At 41.6% G+C, this 19,166-nt stretch overlaps 1 protein-coding gene across 3 annotated transcripts in view; it reads right to left on the bottom strand.

The window, feature by feature from the left end:
- Nucleotides 1-9,941: 9,941 nt before the first annotated feature.
- Nucleotides 9,942-19,166, bottom strand: part of Gnb1l (G protein subunit beta 1 like) — a 72,540-nt gene continuing 63,315 nt past the window's right edge. For 2 of the 3 annotated variants that reach the window (XM_058571727.1, XM_058571728.1), the window contains exon 8: nucleotides 11,856-13,528. In XM_058571727.1, coding sequence (XP_058427710.1) covers nucleotides 13,277-13,528 — 252 coding nt within the window. In that variant the 3' untranslated portion in view covers nucleotides 11,856-13,276. Of the gene's footprint in view, nucleotides 10,271-11,855; nucleotides 13,529-19,166 lie in introns of those variants that run through there. The other variant, XM_046421147.2, reaches the window with a different exon arrangement.

The raw sequence follows: 19,166 nt of genomic DNA, 5'->3' as shown, positions 1-19,166 counted from the left end.
AATTTTATTGAATGAAAGTTCTCTCATATATGAAGAATGACTTGCTGGGCCCTTAACTCTCTTCCTCTCGTTTGACACCATCCTGGTGTGTCTCCTTTTCCTTCTCCTTTTTCGCTTTGGTTTGAATATGGTTTGTCACCTCTGAAACTTATGATGAAATTTGATTGACTTTAAGAGGTGATTAGATCACTAAGAGGGACTAATGCCTTTTTCTCAGGAGTGGGTTGATTTGCTTACATTCCCACTTGTTCTTCTGCTTTTTTTTTTTGTGTGTGTGTGGGGGGTCCTTCTGCTTTTTTAAAAATATCTTTTTAGTTGTAGATGGACACAATACCTTTATTTTATTTGTTTATTTTTATGTGGTGCTGAGGATCGAACCCAGTGCCTTATGCATGCTAGGCAAGCACTCTACCACTGAGCCACAACTCCAGCCCCTGTCCTCCTGCTTTTAACCATGATTTGAGAAGCATAAGGCCCTCACCAGATGTGGCTGCCCAATCTTGGACTTGCCAGCCTCCAGAAATGTGAGCCAAAATAAACCTCTCTCTCTCTCTTTTTTTAAAATAAATTACAACAAAATGGATTAAGACATCTCCATCCTCCACCTTCTTGGCTGCTTTAGCTGAACTTCACAGTGTGCTTTGGGATTTGTCTTCATTTCTTTTGCAGCGCTGGAAATTTCGACCCTCACACATGCTAGGCAAGTGCTCTACCACTAAGCTACACCTTGGACCCAGAATTTTTATTCTAAACTAGGAAAATAGCATGTTTCTGTTCCTTTTTTCCTAAAAAAGTAGGTAAGGGGACTTTAATTTCCTAATCCAACTTATTTCCTTTGGGTCATTGATTATTGTTGCTGAGGCTGGGCCTGGTTTGGCTGCTGGAATGGACATCAAATTCCTGTGGACAGTCCTTCTTTGGGGTAGATCAAGTCCTACCTGACCCTTCCATGTAGTTCAAACATATGACATTCATCTAGTATCTTGTCTCATCTACTAAAAGAGACATAAATCGCACAGAGAACTTCTGTCTACTATTATTAGATGGAGATGTCTCCGTGTTCAGGATGGGAAAGTAAAAATTCAGAGCTGTCCCAGGAATATACCTCCTGGATAAGTGAGGCTTCTGAGGGATGAAAATGACCATGTGAACCTGGGACTCCATGGCCTCCTAAGTGATGACCCTTAGATGTTCTGGAGACTGGGAAAAGTGATAAGAAGGACATGAGGGGGCTGGGGATGTGGCTCAAGCGATAGCGCGCTCGCCTGGCATGCGTGTGGCCCGGGTTCGATCCTCAGCACCACATACAAACAAAGATGTTGTGTCCGCCGAAAACTAAAAAATAAATATTAAAAAATTCTCTCTCTCTCTCTCTCTCTTTCTTTAAAAAAAAAAAAGAAGGACATGAGGTTGGGGTATGATTACCAGCAAGACCTTTGTCTAATGCTGAAGTTACATGTTTTCCCTTCATTTTGGTTTATATTTGAAATTTTCAAAACTAAAAAGAAAGCATTTCAATAAATGCTCAAGATTCATAAATTATGTTGTATAATAAACAATTCTCTATATACTCACACCCTAATTCAACCAAGAATTCAAATGAAAATATTATGGATATAATAGAGTAAACGTCTGCTGATACTTCTTTTTTACTTGTCCCCCCCCACCACCACTTAAACATTGATTGAAAAATTGTTTAAAAACCACTAGTGGGGGCTGGGGTTGTGTCTCAGTGGTAGAGCACTTGCCTAGCATGTGTGAAGCACTGGGTTCGATTCTCAGCACCACATATGAGTAAATGAATAAAATAAAGGTCCATCAACAACTAAAAAAATATTTTAAAAAAATCACTAGTGGCTGGGTGCAGTGGCATATTCCTATAATCCCAGCTAGTCAGGAGGCGGATGCAGGAGGATTGCAAATTTGAGACCAACCTGGGCAACTTGCCAAGACCACATCTCAAAATAAAATAGAAAGGGAGGTGTAGCTCAATGGTAGAGTCCTTGTCTACTGCTTTTTTTTTTTTTAGTTGAACATGGACATAATACCTTTGTTTTACTACCTTATTTATTTTATTTGGTGCTGAGGATCAAACCCAGTGCCTCATGTGTGCAAGGCAAGCTCTAACACAATGCCACAGCCCCAGCCCCCTTGCCTAGTATATTACTCAGCATTTTTGTCATTGTGACCAAAAGACCTGACAAGAACAACATAGAGGAGGGAAGTTTATTTACGAGTTATGGTTTGAGGTCTCAATCCATAGATGACTATTCTATTGCTCTGGACCAGAGATGAGGCAGAACATCATGGTGAAAAGGCATGGCAGAGAAAAGCAACTCAACACATAGCAGTCAGATACCAGGGACTAAATATATACCCTAAAGGCACACCCCCAGTGATCCATCTCCTCTAGCCACACCCTACCTGCCTATGTTATTGCCCAGTTAATTAATCCCTATCAGTGGATTAATGCACTGATTTGGGTTAAGGCTCTCATAGCCCAATCATTTAATTTCTCTGAAATTCCCTGCATTTTCTCCCACATGGGATTTTGGGCAATACCTCCTATCTAAACCATAACACCTAATATGTTTAAGGCCTTGGACTCAATCCCCAGCACAAAAACAAAACAAAACAAAAAACCTCATAAATATTAAATGAAAACTACAAGATTAATGTATTTAAACTGAAAATATCCTGAAAGACACATACAGTTTGAGAATGATTCACTAAAATTGGTTCCAAGAGTACCACACTACGTTTTTATGTTCTCTCCTTATTTTTTCTTATTATTTCTTAGATGTGTTCTCAGGACACTGCCAGGGGTTGGCATTCTGATCAATCCTAGAGTAAGAGCATCTGCCTAGTCAAACACTATCATTCCATGAGGAATGACAGTATGCACTTTTTCCCCCAAATCTTTTGAAGTAAAATACATGTAATGTAAAATTTACCATTCCATTCATTTCAAAGTATATAGTTCAGTGAAATTAAACACATTCATTATGTGGTGCAGCCATCATCATCATCCATCTTCAAAACACTTTTCATCTTCTAAAACCAAAACTGTGTTCTCATTAAACAATAATTCCCTGTTCCTGCTCCCCAGTCCCTGCAAACCACCAATCTACTCTCCATGCATTTGACAGCTCCTATAAGTAGAGTCATACATACTTGGTGATAAGTTATTTCACTGAACATTAGATCCTCAGATTTTATCCATGTTGTAGCATATGCCATGATTTCCTTCCTTTTTAAGGCTGAATAATATTTTATTGTTCGCAGACACACAACATTTTGTTTATTTATTTGTAGTTGGAAAATTGGGCTGCTGCCACTTCTTGGTTATTGTGATTAATGATACTATGAACATGGATGTAAAAATATTTCATTGTGACCCTGCTTGCAACGATATGGGGTATATATCTAGAAGTGACATTGCTGAATTATGTCATTCTATTTTTAATTTTTTGAGCCCCACCATCATCCTTCTTCTTCTTCTTCTCCTTCTCCTCCTTCTCCTCCTTCTCCTTATTTATTTTGGGATGTGTGGTACTGGGGATCAAACCCAGAGGTGCTCTACCACAGAATTATCTACATCCTCAGCCCCTTTTAAATTTTATCTTGAGACACAGACTTACAAAATTGCTGAGGTTGGCTTAGAACTTGCACTCCTCTTTCTTTAGCTTCTTGAGCTGCTGGGATTATAGGCTTACACCACATCACCTGGCTTATTTTCTGCTTTTTTTTTTCTTTTGATAGTAACCATCCTAATGGGTATAACACAGTAGTATCTTATTGTAGTTTGAATTTGCATTTTCTTAGTGACTAGTGATGTGCTTTTTGGTTATTCCTATATCTTCTCTGGAAACATGTCTAATTCAAGTCCTTTGCCCATTTTAATTGATTCATTGTTGAGTTTTAGGAATTCTTACACACACACACACACACACACACACACACTCTGTCTCCCCCTCCACCACCATATATCCCTTATCAGATACCTGAGTTGCAAATATTTCCTACAACTCTATGGATTGCTTTTCTTTCTTTCCTTTCTATTCTTTCTTTCTTTTTTCTTTTCTTTTTTTTACTGTTGATAGTATCTATTGATGCACATACTTTTTAAATTTTCGAGAAATACAATTTGTCTGTTTTGTAGCCTGTGACCTTTGGTATTATAGCCAAAAAAATCATTGTTGAATCCATTGTCATGAAGTTTTACATTTAGGTCTTTGATCTATTTTGAGGTAATTTAAAAAAAGATTTTTGTACATATTTTTTATTGTTGACAGATGTTTATTTTTTTAAAGCATTTTAAAAATTTGTTTTAGTTGTAGATGGACACAATAACCTTTTATTTTATTTTTATGTGGTGAGGATCGAACCCAGTGCCTCACACATCAGGCAAGAGCTCTACCAAAACCCCAGCCCTTGAGTTAATTTTTATATATGATATCATGTAAGAATCTAGCTCACTCTTTTGCATATGGTTATTCAGTTGTTCCAGCACCATTTGTTGAAAAGACTGTCCTTTTCCCATTGAATAGTCTTGCCATCCTTTTAAAAAATCATTTGACAATATATGTGAGGGCTCATTTTGGGTTCTGTATTTTATTTCATTGGATTATATGTCTGTCTTATGCTAGTACTACTCTGATTATTGTAAGTTTGTAATAAATTTTGAAATCAGGAGGTATGGGCCTTCTAGATTTGTTCTTTTTCAAGATTCTTTTGAATGTTGGGGAGTCCTTTGAGATTCCAAATGAATTTGAGAGTGAACTTTTCTGTTTTTATAAAAGATCATTGGGATTTTTAAAATAAAGATTGCAGTGAATCTGTAGATTGTTTTGGGTAGTATTGATGTTTTAACAATATTAAGTTTTCTAATCCATGAATGTGGATATATTTCAGTTTATGTCTTTATTTTCTTTCTTTCTTCTTCTTCTTCATTTTTTTTTTGTGGTACCGGAGATTGAACCCAGAGTTGCTTTACCCCTGAGCTACACCCCTAGCTCTTTTTATTTTACTTTATTTTTTAGTTTTTAGGTGGACATAGTATCTTTATTTTATTTTTATGTGGTGCTAAGAATTGAACCCAGTGCCTCAGGCATGCTAAGCGAGCATGCCACCACTTGAACCACATCCCCAGCGCCCCCTAGCTCTCTTTACAAATTTTTTATTTTGATACAGGGTCTTGCCAAGTTGTACAGATTATCTTCAAACTTTCAATCCTCCTGTCTCACCCTCCCAAGTAACTGGGATTACAGGCATGTGCCACCATGACTGGCTATGTCTTTAATTTCTTTCAGCAATGTTTTGTAGTTTTTTATTTTTAAAATATTTTTATTAGTTATTGATGAACCTTTATTATTTATTTAATTGCTTATATGTGGTGCTGAGAATTGAACCTAGTGCCTCACATATGCTAGGCAAGCGCTCTACCACTGAATCACAACCCCAGCCCTGTTTTATAGTTTTTAAAGTATGAATTTTTCACCACCTTTGTTACATTCACTCCTAAGTACTTTATTCTTTTAAAAATTTTTTTTTTAGTTGTCAATGGACTTTATTTATTTATATGTGGTGCTGAGACTTGAACCCAGGGCCTCACACATGCTAGGCAAGCACTCTACCACTAAGCCACAACCCCAGCCCAGTCCTTTATTCTTTTTGATGCTTGAGTCTCTTTTTATAACAAAATTTCTTGTTATGAAACTTATTTTTTTTCAGGGGGGGGGTACTGGGGATTGAACACAGGGGTGCTTTCCCACAAAGCTACATCCCCAGTTCTTTTTATTTTTTTGACAGAGCTCACTAAATTGCCAGGGCTGCCCTTGAACTTGCAATCTTCTTACCTCAGCCTCCCAAGTAGCTGGGATTACAAGCATGTACTACCGTGCCGGGCTTATGTTGAGGAACTCATTACTACAGCTCATTTTTCATATTTACTTTCAGTTTCTGACACTTTGGCATCTCTTCCTGAGATGTGCAATTCTTTGGGTTTGTGTGCATGAGATATCTCAATTCATATGGAAATACTGCCCTGATATGTTAGGATGATAAACCTTCCTTTCTTCTTCTTCTTTTTTTTTTTTTTTGGTACTGAGGATTGAATCCAAGGGTGCTTAACCACTGAGCAACATCCTCAGCCCTTTTTATTTTTGTATTTTTTTAAAATTTTGAGACAGGGTCTCACTAAGTTGCTGAGGACTTGCTAAGTTGCTGAGGCTGGCTTTTTTTTGTTTGTTATTTGATTGAACACAGGGGCACTCAATCCCTGAGCCACATCCCAAGTCTTATTTTACATTGTATTTAGAGACAGGGTCTCACTGAGTTACTTAGCACCTTGCTTTTGCTGAGGCTAACTTTGAATTTATAATCCTCCTGCCTCAGTTCCCCTAGGTGCTGGGATTACAGGTGTGCATACCACCACTCCCAGCTCCTTTCATTTTAACACATCTAAGCAGAGCTGAGTGATGGCCACAGTGATCACTGCCTGTGTATGTATGGCCACGCAAGCCTGGAGTGGGCATACAGCTAGACCCTCCCATCTTCTGATGGTGTGTGAAAATCATTCATATAGATCCTAGCTCATTCCCCTGTTTCTGGAGTCTCAGTTGTCTGTGCTCACTTTTTCTGGCTACATAAAGAACCAAGGATGAGCCTTAGTTTTTTTTTTTTTTTTAATTTGGTGTTTTTCGTCATAGATGGACACAATGTGTTATTTTTTAAAATGTATCTTTTAAAAATATTTTTAGTTGTAGATAGACACCATACCTTTATTTTATTTATTTTTATTTGGTGCTGGGGCCTCATGCATGCTTGGCAAGCACTCTACCACTGAGCCACAACCCCAGCCCCAATACCTTGTTTTTATTTGGTGCTGAGGATAGAACCCAGTGCCTCACACATGCTAGGCAAGCACTTTACGACTCACTGAGCCACAACCCCAGCTTGAGCTTCAGTTTTTAAAGTCTGAAAACACTTAGACCTTCCTCCAAGATTTGAGGTCTATTTTCCTTCCTGACTCCAGGTCTGGTCATAGAAGGTTCTGGGCTCTATCCAGCTTGCTGGCTTTGCTCTTAGAGCCCACTTGTAAGGAGTTTTACTCCCCTGAGACCACCACTTTGAGAGGACACACAAAGGTCCTGTGTTAATGGTCCCCCAAAAGCCCAGCCTTTTGGTGGCCCCTGCCTAAGTGCCTGGCACATGAGTGCAGAAGCCTTAGTGGAAGTAGATATGCCAGCTCTGGCTGCCACCATGTGGAGTAGAGACAAACCACATAGTTAGAGCCCCTCCTGAATTCCTGACTACAGCCTTCAGGTGTACAGAATGGCTGCATTACATTGCAAAGTTTTTGGTGTCATATTAATGTAGTCACAGACAACTACAACAGAATGAAACCAAATGACCCAATTTCTCAATATTATACATCTATAAAAATACAAATATAAGCATCTCTCAGTCATACTTGTCCTATGTAAATATCCCAGTGTCTTTCTTCTATACCATTTAAGTTTTTTTCTGTTTGCGTGACAGTGAGAATTCCTGGCCTGTCAGTTTCATCTGTCTTCACAGTCTATAGTGAAGTCATGGCTTGATGTGCGAGCCATCTTGGCCTCATGAAGGAGGCCCTTGGAGCTCCAGTGCTGCTCTGACATATTTGTGGCAGCAACCAAGTTCCCCCATGTTTACCCATCACATGGAATCTTTTTTCCCCCCCTCGTGGTAGCCAGGATCAAACTCAGGGCTTTACACACACTAGGTATGTGCTCTACCCCTGAGATACATCCCTAGGCCAGCAGCTATCTTTTAAGATAGGGGCCAACACATGTCTCTGTGAAGGGCCAGGTGATAAATGTTTGTGGCTCTGAAGGCCCCATGATCTCTGATGCTGAAATGCAAGGACAGCTGTGGACAGCACACAGGGTGTACTTTACTGACATGTGTAGAGCAGGCAGCAGTGGATGGATGCACTGTTGATCTTAGTGTTCCCCCTTCCCCTGGCCAGCAGGGATGGAATGTGAAAACAGCCCATTTAAAAGCCATGAGCAACTGCCACTCATTTTTTTGTTTTTTTTGGCACACCCATGGCCATGTCCTACTTCTTCTTGGTCCATAGTTTTATTCCTTATTTGCCCTTTGTTGCAGAACCTTAGAATCTTTATTGTAGAGCTAGCCAGTCTTAGCCTGGTGGACAATCTGCCCTGCTCAGCAACAGGTACCTGGCCCTTCTCATCTGTGCCTCTTGCAGGGAAGCAGTTGCTTCCCTGCTGCCTGGCTCCTTCACAGGGGCCCACTAAGAACCAGCACTGGGGATGGGGGCTGAGCAGCAGCTCACAGACCCTGGTAAGCTAACAGTGAGAGGGAAATCTCAGAAGGGCCTCACCTGCTGAGTTTCCCAAGAGGACTTTCATTCCTAAGGTAGATGTGGAAACCACTCACAGGAAGGGCATGCTGGAAAACCTGGTATGAAGAGGTGAGTCCAGGTAGACCCTGGAGCAGCCGCTTCTTCCCAGAGCTGTGGAGCTGGTGGGGCTCATGGCTTGGCTGGATAGTTCGCCTGCACAGGGCACAAGTGCACAGCAAGTTCAGCTTTAATGTTGTCATCAGTGCAAGCTTGTTTTCTGCCACGCTAGGTTTCCACATGAAGTTATAGCTAGTTGAGAATCAAGCATTTCTAAAGAACCCCCTGAAGGGATGTTTGCTCTTTGTGCAAACAGTCCTTTTGTGCAGAGGGAATTCTGCAGCTTCTTGGCAGACACAGATGGGAAACACCTGAGTGAACATCACTGCCTGAGGAGTGTGGAGACACGCACCTCACGCCAACATTGCAAGTCCTAGGCTGTGGTGGTGGCTTCCCTGGACACATTGCTTTGGGAGTCCTTCCTTGGATAATTTCATGGTGTCAACTGACTCCTTAGCATCCAGGTGTTGAGCCCAGGCCATCTGTAAGGTCACCTGTGGCAAAATGCAGGGTCTGGAGTACCTATTCCCAGAGTTCATGATTAGGATCCTGTCTGGGACACTTGGGGGCGGGGAAGAAGAAAGCATTCCCAGGGCCATTTGTCAGAGAGGGACAGCATAATACTGGATAAGTGTTGCCCACCTGCTGGGTGGATAATGACTGCATCCATGGGGCTGAATGAGTGGCACATGGTAGCACTGAATATTAAGGTAGGAGGCCCTTGTTACTGGTAGCAGATTCCTCTAGAGGTAGAACCTTACCAGGTAGACATGCCAGAATATGCCTTGGTGCCCCTGTCTGGAGCTGCACACCTTCTTCTGTTCCTATGAGGTGCCCCTACCCTATACCAGAGGTGGGAGCTGGGGATGTTGGATCTCTCTTAGAGCTCATCAGCTCTGCAGCCTATCTGAACCCCACCTGGGGCACCCAAGTCACTGAACAGACTATCCCAAGACCACTCCTGCTCACTGTGAAGATACACTACTATTCACAGTGTACTGATGAGAGGGGCCTAGGGTCCTGGGTCAACACCATGGAGCTGTGAGCTCTATCCTACAGCCACAGGATCTGGGTTTGAATAGGAGAGGAGCCCAGGCTGCCCTGACTGCAGCCTTGTGAGGCCCTGAGCAGAGGATGACCACACCACGACTGTGTTCCTGACCCACAGAAACTCTTCCAATAAGAACATTATGGAGCTGGGTGCAGTGGTGCACACCTGTAATCCCAGCAGCTTGGGAGGCTGAGGCAGGAGGATTGTGAGTTCAAAGCCAGCCTCAGCAATGGCAAGTGAATGCTAAGCAACTCAGTGAGACCTGTCACTAAATAAAATACAAAATAGGGTTGGGGATATGGCTCAGTGGTCAAGTGCCCCTGAATTCAATCCCAGGTACAAAAAAAAAAAAAAAAAAAAAAAAAAAAAGGTAGAATACACCAATCAGACTCAGCACAGAACACAAGAAATGTCTATTGCTACTTCTAAACACCAGTTTTATTTGGTTGTGAGTGGCCTCCCCACTATGTCAAAGAATGTTATGGAAGAACATTTGGAGAGGCAGATAAATGAAATTTGTGCCTCTCAGTTGACAGGCTGGATGCACTGGGAAATGTCTTGCTGCATGAGTGAGGATGGAGTCCAACATACTGACTTCAGGAGCCACCATCCCCAGGCTCATCCCAGGGACACTGCATGGAACTCCAGGTGTCACCTGTGAATCACATTTTCTTTTCTGTTTGCTTAGAAGATAATGCTGATCCACAGTATTGAATCCTCATGGTTTAGCCATTCTGGTTGGTGCAATACTAAAATGATACGAAGGAAATAAGCACTTAAGTTCAAGTCCTAAAGAAGGTTGCTTGGTTAGCAGCTGAAATAGTCAGAAAAGGCATTTCAATATGGAAAGAAAATCACGGGGCTATATTTGCAAAGCTACCTGGATCCTGCAGACCATGTATGCAGAGTATGCAGAAAAGTTGCTGGGCCCTAGGAATGTTTTCCCAGAGCACCACTTTTGTGGGCACATGGGTACATAGTCCTCAGAGAGCAGAAGGGCTCACACCTGTCAGCAGATGTGTACTGACTGCCACTTCCAGGTGTGATGGGGAAAGGAAATAGGTGGCCTGCCCAAGTCCTGTTGTGTAGTCTATCTATATGAGATGGATGACTACCACTAGCCTCTTGACTTCTCAGGAAGGCCTTACTGACTGATCCAGGGAATAGCAGCACCTCTAAGGAAAATAGGCTATTTTTATTGTGATAAATTGGTAACTGGAGAAAATCCACTCTGTGGCATTGGACAGGAGGATATCTGGGCACCAGAACATTACACACATGGCTCAAGTCCATGACCAGACATAAGAACCTGAAGGTATCTCTCCTGCCTAGCAGACTGGGCTTCCACTTTTCAGGCTGTTTCCTTTAAACAGATCAGTCAAATACTTGCCTATAAATTTAAAGCAACTCACGTACTCTTGTCCTATATATACTACTAGTTGTGCTCTTTTTGCCTGACTCTCCATTCCTGTTTTGTATGATCTGGGGATGAAGGACTGTCCTCTTGACTCATTGTACTTTCCTTACCCAGGAGGATCTGAAAGTAATAATTCAGGGTGTGTGTGTGTGTGTGTGTGTGTGCGCACGCGCGTGCACGCGGGGAATCAAACCTAGGACTTTGTACATGCTAGGCAAGCGATCTACCTTTGAGCTACATCCTCAGCCTGAACTTGTTTCCTATCATGGTGAATACTGAATTTGAACCTTACATCAGAAGTACCCAGGGGCTGGGGCTGTGGCTCAGTTTTAGAGCGCTTGCCTAGCATGCGTGAGGCACTGGGTTCGATTCTCAGCACCACATAAAAATAAAATAAAGGTTATTGTGTCTACCTACAACTAAAAACAAATATTAAAAAAAAAAAAAAGTAGTACCAGGGGCTATCCTGGGCTGGGTTTCCTCTAGGGATGCTAGGGCAAGGGGAAGGGAGGGACCCAAAATTAGGTTCCCAGTGCCAGAGCAATGGTCATCAGGTAGGACATAAACTGGACAAACATCAGTCAAGACTCTTGGACTCCAGTGCTCTCATAGAGTTGGTTTCACTGCTATTCCAGGAAGCTCAGCTGAGCAAGCAGAAATCCTGGGCCACCAGCTTTCCACACGACCAGCTATAGTGCTTTGGAGGACATGAATCTGCTTGAAGGGTGGAACACAGCCTACCTTATCCAGCCATACAAAGCTCATGGCTGGTATGCAGGAATAGGACCATATGAAGCATACAAGGTTGAGGGCCTATTCGCTGCCTTTGTCCCCACACATCAAGATTTAGCCACAAGGCCACTTGATGACAAAATGTTGTAATTTTAGGAAACATTGAAAATGATTATGCCAACATATGAAATTAGAATCTTTTATTGTCAAACACTATGGTTTGTATACATAATTTTTTTACTTCAAATATTTGTTGATTATAGCAATTTTCTGTCATGAAATGATTTTCTAAAAATATAAAAATAAAAATATATGAAATGTTAAAAAAAAAAAAAAGATTTAGCCACAAGGGCTAGGGCTGTAGCTCAGTGGTAGGGCACTTGCCCATCACATGTGAGGCCCTGGGTTCGATCCTCAGCACCACTAAAGATAAATAAATAAAATAAAGTCAGTCAGTCAGTCAGTCTGTCTGTCTGTCTATCTATCTATAGTTTCAGCCACAAGACATGATCAGCTAACTGCTCAACACTGCATAGTTCTGACCCAGGCTCCTAGTCAGCAGCCTATTTTACCCTGCTTGTGCCCTTAAGCAGGGGATGTGGGGGTGTGGCTCCATGGTAGGGCACTTGCCTAGCATGCATGAGACAAAAAAAAAAAAAAGCAAGAGCCAGGGACCAGATGCCAGGTATGTGTCTCCGCCAATACCCCCTTTTTACCATCTTTTGTCTCCAGGTGAGATATTGGCAGTCCATGAGCAGCAGCTCTCCTTAGACATTTTGTAAGAGAACATTTCTGCATTTAGCAGATTTCCCATTGACTCACAGCATTCTTATCCTTTGTCTGGAACACATGCCTCATGGCTGTTGGCCCTAGTCCCCCCTCCCCCCAACAGCTGGGGAGTGAACTTAGGATTCTATCACTGAGCTATATCCTCAGCCCCAGCTCTATTCTATTTCTGTGATTACTGTGATAATGCCAAAGACAATGGGGACATAAATGGGGGTAGGGTGGGGTGGTAGAGGCCCCACCCATGGGGCTTAGTGCCTGGACCAGAGGTTCTCAAGAATGTTGGTACTGTATACCCAGGGACCTCAGGGTCAAAAATGAGGCAGGGCAGATGCTGCCTCAGGGGCTTTTGGAGGCCTGGGAGTAGCAGGTAAGGCTGCAGGAGGGTGACCATTTTGTGAGGCCTGACCCCCGCTCCTGCTGTTCACCTCATCCTTCCAAGGCCATTCTTTCTAGAGTACCCACAGAAGATGAGGATGACAAGAATGGGCCATTAGGCACTGTGTTCATGGCTTTGTTTCAGTGAGGACAAAGCTGTTGGACAGAGCTATTTGCCATTTGGCATCAGCAAGAACCATGCCTATCATCAGGCCACAGGTGCCAGGTATTTGGGAGGTCACCAGAGATATCGTCATATGGACAATGTGGTTCATGAAAGAAATAGCAAGCCTCATAAAGACAGTAAGAACTCCATGCTCTTTGGACCATAGCTGATGATCCTCAAAGGCCTTTGAGCATCAGTTTTCACATGTCTGGGTCAAGGCTGGAGTGAGAGGCCCACCTTCAGTCTTTTGAGTATTTCAAGAAGGGAGTGCCCAGATCATGTGCGTTGGTACAGTGACCAAATGCTGATGCGCTGGTCCTTGGATCCTGCAGCCAACAAGCCATCAGCAGCAAAGGCCACACAGTGGACAGAAGCACTGTGGAAGGCCAACACAGCCAGTGGTTTCATTGTTCTCCAGTGAAATATGCGGATGCGATGGTCCCAACCTGCAGTAGCCAGGATCTTTCGATCTGGCCGGATCATGACATCAGCAATCCCAGGATTGGTGAGTTCATGAGTGTGGCACACCTGTAACAGAGAGGGTGGAGGGGAGAAACGTTAGGCTGTTCCTAAGCCTGTGTTAGACCTGACCATGAATATCCTGCTGTCCTATCCCATAACTGGAACCAGGAGATAGCCATGGGTTCCCTGATAGCTATGTGCTTCCTGTGGCTGAGCTCCTCCTCCTTGTCTTCTTCCTCACAAATTCTTTGCTCTCTGCCAAACCCTTGGCCATGATGGGAGACTTCAGATATCCTTCAGGTTAGCCTGAAACCCTGCAGAGTTGCTTCTTCTCTGGACCTGCTCTGACTCCCACGCTCATCAGCAAGGAGCCCTTGGGTCAGTAGACAGGGAATTTCTAGCCCTCAGCAGACAGTTCAACACAACTTTCCTAGGAACCCTCATAATGGGGAATATACTGTACCCTAAGTAAGAGGCAACATTTCTAACTTGACTGCACCCATGAAGTCAGTATTTTTCCTGGCCACTACCTCAAAGCACAAGGGGAATAAGGAACACAAATTTCATCTTCAGAAACACTAAGAGTTAAGTCAAACACTGAAACATGGAAGGGGTTGGAGAGCTGACAAGAGTAGGAACCAACAGGGTGCAGATAGGGTCCTGTGGTTTCAATATGCTCCCCACCCCCAAAATTCATGTGTTGGAAAAATTAATCCTCAATTCTTATGATGATGGTATTTGGAGGTGGAACTCTTGGGAGTAAATAGGATTAGATGAGGTCACGAGGATGGGGTGTTTGTGATGGTATTAGTGCTTTTATAAGAAAAAAAAAATTGAGCTAGCACACTTGCTCTGTCTCACCATGGGATGCCTTCTGCCATGGCATCATGAAGCAAGAAGGCCCTCACCCAATACTGGCACTATACTCTTGGATTTTCTAACTTCCAGAACTGTGGCTGCTGTTATTTATAAATTATCTAGTCTCAGGTATTTTAGTATAGCAACAGAAAATGGAGCAAGACACAGAATGAAGGAGACAACACCGGGGGTGGCAAGAAAAGCTGTACAGTAGTGCTGCTCACTGGGCTGTGGGTGAAACCTAGTCTCTGGTTGGTTCTGAGAAATGGGCAGGAGGGCACTGGGCAAAACAAGGAATTACATAGGTTCTTTCTACCTGCATGAAGTTGTCAGAATATTGGTCTTCTCTAGAGGCCAAGTGCCCCCATGCTCAGTGCTGGGCAAATGGGACACCTCCTGCTTAACCCCTCCCTGACACATGCCTCCAGAAGTGAGTAAGGAATCAAAGCTGCCTTCATAGTCACAATAGGCTGTGGTTTGAGTATATTTAAGTATGTGCTCACTAAAGGTTTCTGTGTTGCAAGTCTGGTCTTCAGTGTGGTGATGATGGTATGAAATCTTTAAGAGTTGGGGTCTAATGGAAGATCCTTAGCTCAGTTGGGGATGTGCCCTTGTAAGGAATTTTGGAACCCCAGACTCTCTGGCTTCCTGCCTGCTGATGTAATCTATTCCTTTACACATGGTCCCATCCTGATATGATACCATCCACTACTGGGCCCTGCTGAGGACAAACCTTTGGGTCAACCAACCAAACTTGGACTTTGAACCTCCAGAACTTTAATTTAAATAAGTGTCTTTATAAAGTTGGCCTGCTTCAGGTATTTGGTCGTAACGAATGAAAAACTATTACACAGGGCTGGGGATGTGGCTCAAGCGGTAGCGCGCTCGCCTGGCATGCGTGCGGCCCGGGTTCGATCCTCAGCACCACATACAAACAAAGATGTTGTGTCCGCCAAAAACTAAATAAATAAATAAATTCTCTCTCTCTCTTAAAAAAAAAAAGAAAAACTATTACACAGCATTCTTGGTTATGTAGAACTGTACCATGCATTGCAAAGTATCTGGCATCTCTGTTCCCACACTTAATGACAAAGGCACTTTGCCAACACTGTGACACCTAATGATAGCGATTTTTCTCCACTAATTGATTCTCTGTGTGTGGCCTGGCCATGGGTTCCAAGAAGTCTTTGTATCAGACTTTTCTTCTTCTTCTTCTTTATTTTATTTTTATGTGGTGCTGAGGATGGAACCCAGTGCCTCACGCACACTACCACTTGAGCCACATCCCCAGCCCTTTAGCCTTTTTTTCTTAAGAGCCTCCTAATAGGGCCATATTATCTTCAGTTGGAAATCACCATTTCTACAAAGATAGCACAAAGAAAAAAGAGGAGAGAAACAGGAAAAACAAATGACAGGATTTATCAAAGGCTATGGAAAGGGTCACAAAGCAATTTAGCCATAAATTAACAAAACTTCATGAATTAAATTACCTCTACAAATTACTTCTATAAAACAAGCAAAATACAGAGGAGATTAGAAATGGCAGAGATCAAAAAATAAATGGAAGAAAAAACTCAAAGAAATGAAAGGGAAGCAGAAACAGGAGTAGACCCTGAAAAAAGACAGGAAGAACATGGAGGGCAGGAAGGATAAAAAATAAGAAAAATTAGGAAAATAAAAAGTTCAAATGAATAGGAGAGAATACAGGAGGGTAATGAGAGATGGGATATTGGGACTCACTGATTTAGAAAAGCAATATTAATTTCTTGAAATTGAAGTATTACAATTTAAGTCCAAAGAAAGATTATGTAGCAATCAACATTAAGATATGCTCTAGTTGGGGCTGGGGATATGGCTCAAGTGGTAGCGTGCTCGCCTGGCATGCGTGCGGCCCGGGTTCAATCCTCAGCACCACATACAAACAACGATGTTGTGTCCGCCAAAAACTGAAAAATAAATTAAAAAAAAAATTAAAAAAAAGATATGCTCTAGCCAGGTGTGGTGGTACACGTCTTAATCCCAGTGGCTCAGGAGGCTGAAGCAGGAGGATCACAAGTTCAAAGCTAGTCTCAGCAACTTAGAAAGGCACTAAGCCACTCAGCGAGACCTTGTCTCTAAATAAAATATAAAGAAGGGCTGGGGATGTGGCTCAGTGGTAAAGTACCTCTAGGTTCAATCCCTGGTACCAAAAAAAGAAAAAGAAAAGAAAGAAAGAAAAGATATGTTCTAGTAAAATACTAGATCTAATAGCTACTAAAGTCTTTTTGGTAGTCAGGTAAAAAGATTATGAAGATAAAGTGTAGGCTGTCCTCAGAATGTTCTATGGCTATATCTGTGCCAATAGACAGTGGAGTGATGCTCACAGGGGGAGAAAGGAAGTGTGGTCCAAAAATTTTACATCCAGCCAAACTGTCACTCAACTCTTAAAAACAATAGATACACATTTTTGAACATGTAAGAACTCAAAAGAATATTGCTCCCATAAGCTCTTCTGGAAGAACAAGAAGATTAACTTCACTCTTATAAAAGATAACTGGAGGACTACAGCAAATGGTCTGGCAGACAGTGATAAGTCTGCTTACCTGCAGGATTAAGTTTAAAACATGGGGATTATGGTTATAGAACTGGTTATGTAATAAACAGAAATATGGAAGGAGGTAATGAGAGGATGTGGGTTAAGTTCACTTGATTTGCTCATTGTTTGTCATATGCAGTCAAAGACATAATAGTCAACCTCCCACTTGAGAGATTATCTGACATTCCACCATAAATAATGAAAAAAATTAGCATTATTTCCTTCTTTTCCACCTGACATGAACCACCTTATTTTCCTAGTATTCGCTCTATATATTTACATAAGATAATAAAAATTCAAATATACTCAACAGTTTTATGGTCAGATTCCAAAGGTAAATGCAGATCTCTGCTATGTATGAGACTCCAAAGGAGTGACTGGCAGATATACAGGGAAAATGAAAACAAGAAAAATAGGGAGCCCATTTAGTAATAGAAAAAATTTAAATTTAGAGCCAAAGCACTAAGATCATCTATGACACTTAAACAATGATAAAAAGTACGATTCACAATGAAGAACTATGACTGGCAAATAAATAGGCTTATCCTTCATAAAGCAAGGACATAGAAAAGTGGTTATGATACAGTAACTGATACCAGACTAGTCATCTCACTGTAAACAACCATGAAAGTGAATAAAACACACATGGTAACTGTTTACAGACAGACAACAGGCAGAGGAGGTCAGCTGATGAGCAAGCCTCAGTGTTCTTTGCCAAGGGACAATGTTCTGACCACAAATTCCAGGTAGAACACAGCAGTCATGTTAAGCTGGGTGGCAGAGATCAGAATTTGGGAAAGCTAGAGGGCTGAAATCTGAGGGAATGAGGTAGCAAAATGGGAGCTGGGTGTTCTGAGGGTGCTGTGGACTGTGGGGGTTCCTTACAAGTCCTTGAGTCCTTGTTCAAGGACCGGGCAATGCATGGTTCAATGCATACTATGTGGAACTTAACAGAGTGTGGCGGCTACAGGATTAAATGGGATTGGGACCAGCTGAGATGCCAGAATGTCCTCACTTCAGGAATAAGGATCCCACCTAGACATACTGTAACAATGCTAGAAACAAAGCCCTGTCTGAAGGAGAGGTAGATTTGGGAGTTGAGTTCTATTACACTAAAGGAACTTGGGAATAACTTTTCCATAAACCTGCCCTAATAAAGCACAAAACCAAGCATACACAAGTTCAAGGCGAGCAACAATAACTGAAGAGCCTACTAGAAAAAAAGGTAAATATTCTTGAGAGCAAAAAACAGACTTTGGAGTCTCTATAATGTATTATTTATATCAGGCACACAAATAAAAAATTACTAGACATGCAAAGAAATAGGAAATAAGACCCACAGTCAAGATGGCTGGGGAGAACCAACCAGTTAACAGAAACTGATCCCCAAATTGTACAGATAGTGAACATAATAAAGACTAGAAAGAAGCTATTTAAATTTTTTTTAGTGAAGGAAATTGCATTCAAATAATTACAAAAATTATCTGTGTGAGTTAGCAGATAGGAACTATTAGAAGAATAGAAATTATATTAAAAAAGAGAAATAAAGAATTGAACATCTCAATAACTCAAATAAAATATTCATAGAACAAACAGCAGATTGGGAATTATTAGGAAATTATTTTCTATAAAGTTAGTGAACTACACAGCAGATCAATAGACATTATCCAATCTGAAGAAGAGAAAAGATAAAAGGAAACGAACAGACCTCGGGGACCAATGAGACAATGTCAAACTGTCTAATTTATTGAAGTCCCAGGAAGTTGAAAAAAAAGGAAAGGGTGGGAGAAAAAATATTTAAAGAAATAATGGCCAGTAATTTACCAATTTTAGAGAAAAACATCAATTTATAGGTCAAAAGCTCAGCAAAATAGTATCAGGATAAGAAAAAAACCTACACAAAAGTAAATGATAAGTCAAATTACTGAAAATCAATGATAAAAAAGAAAATCTTGGGCACAGCCAAGAAATATCAGACACATTGTATACTTGGCAATGAAAAGAAGATATCAGCATTTCTTATTAGAAACAGTGAACCAGAGATGGGCATGGTAGTACATGCCTGTAATCCTAGTGACTCAGGAGGCTGAGGCAGGAGGATTACCAAGTTTGAGGCCAGCCTCAGCAATTTAGCAAGACCTTGTATAAAATAAAAAATTAACAAAAGGGCCCAGTGGTAGGTGGTCCAGAGTTCAATACCCAGACCCAGTACTGCAATAACAAAACAAAACAAAAAACTAGGGAAATTTTTTTGCCAGCAGAATTACACTA

This window comes from Marmota monax, unplaced genomic scaffold (assembly GCF_021218885.2).
Source record: "Marmota monax isolate L192 unplaced genomic scaffold, Marmota_monax_Labrador192_F-V1.1 WCK01_AAM20220418_F8-fsc00157, whole genome shotgun sequence".
NCBI classification, from domain to species: domain Eukaryota; kingdom Metazoa; phylum Chordata; class Mammalia; order Rodentia; family Sciuridae; genus Marmota; species Marmota monax.
Note: the sequence above shows the minus strand (reverse complement) of the source record. Positions and strands in the feature narration are given on the sequence as shown.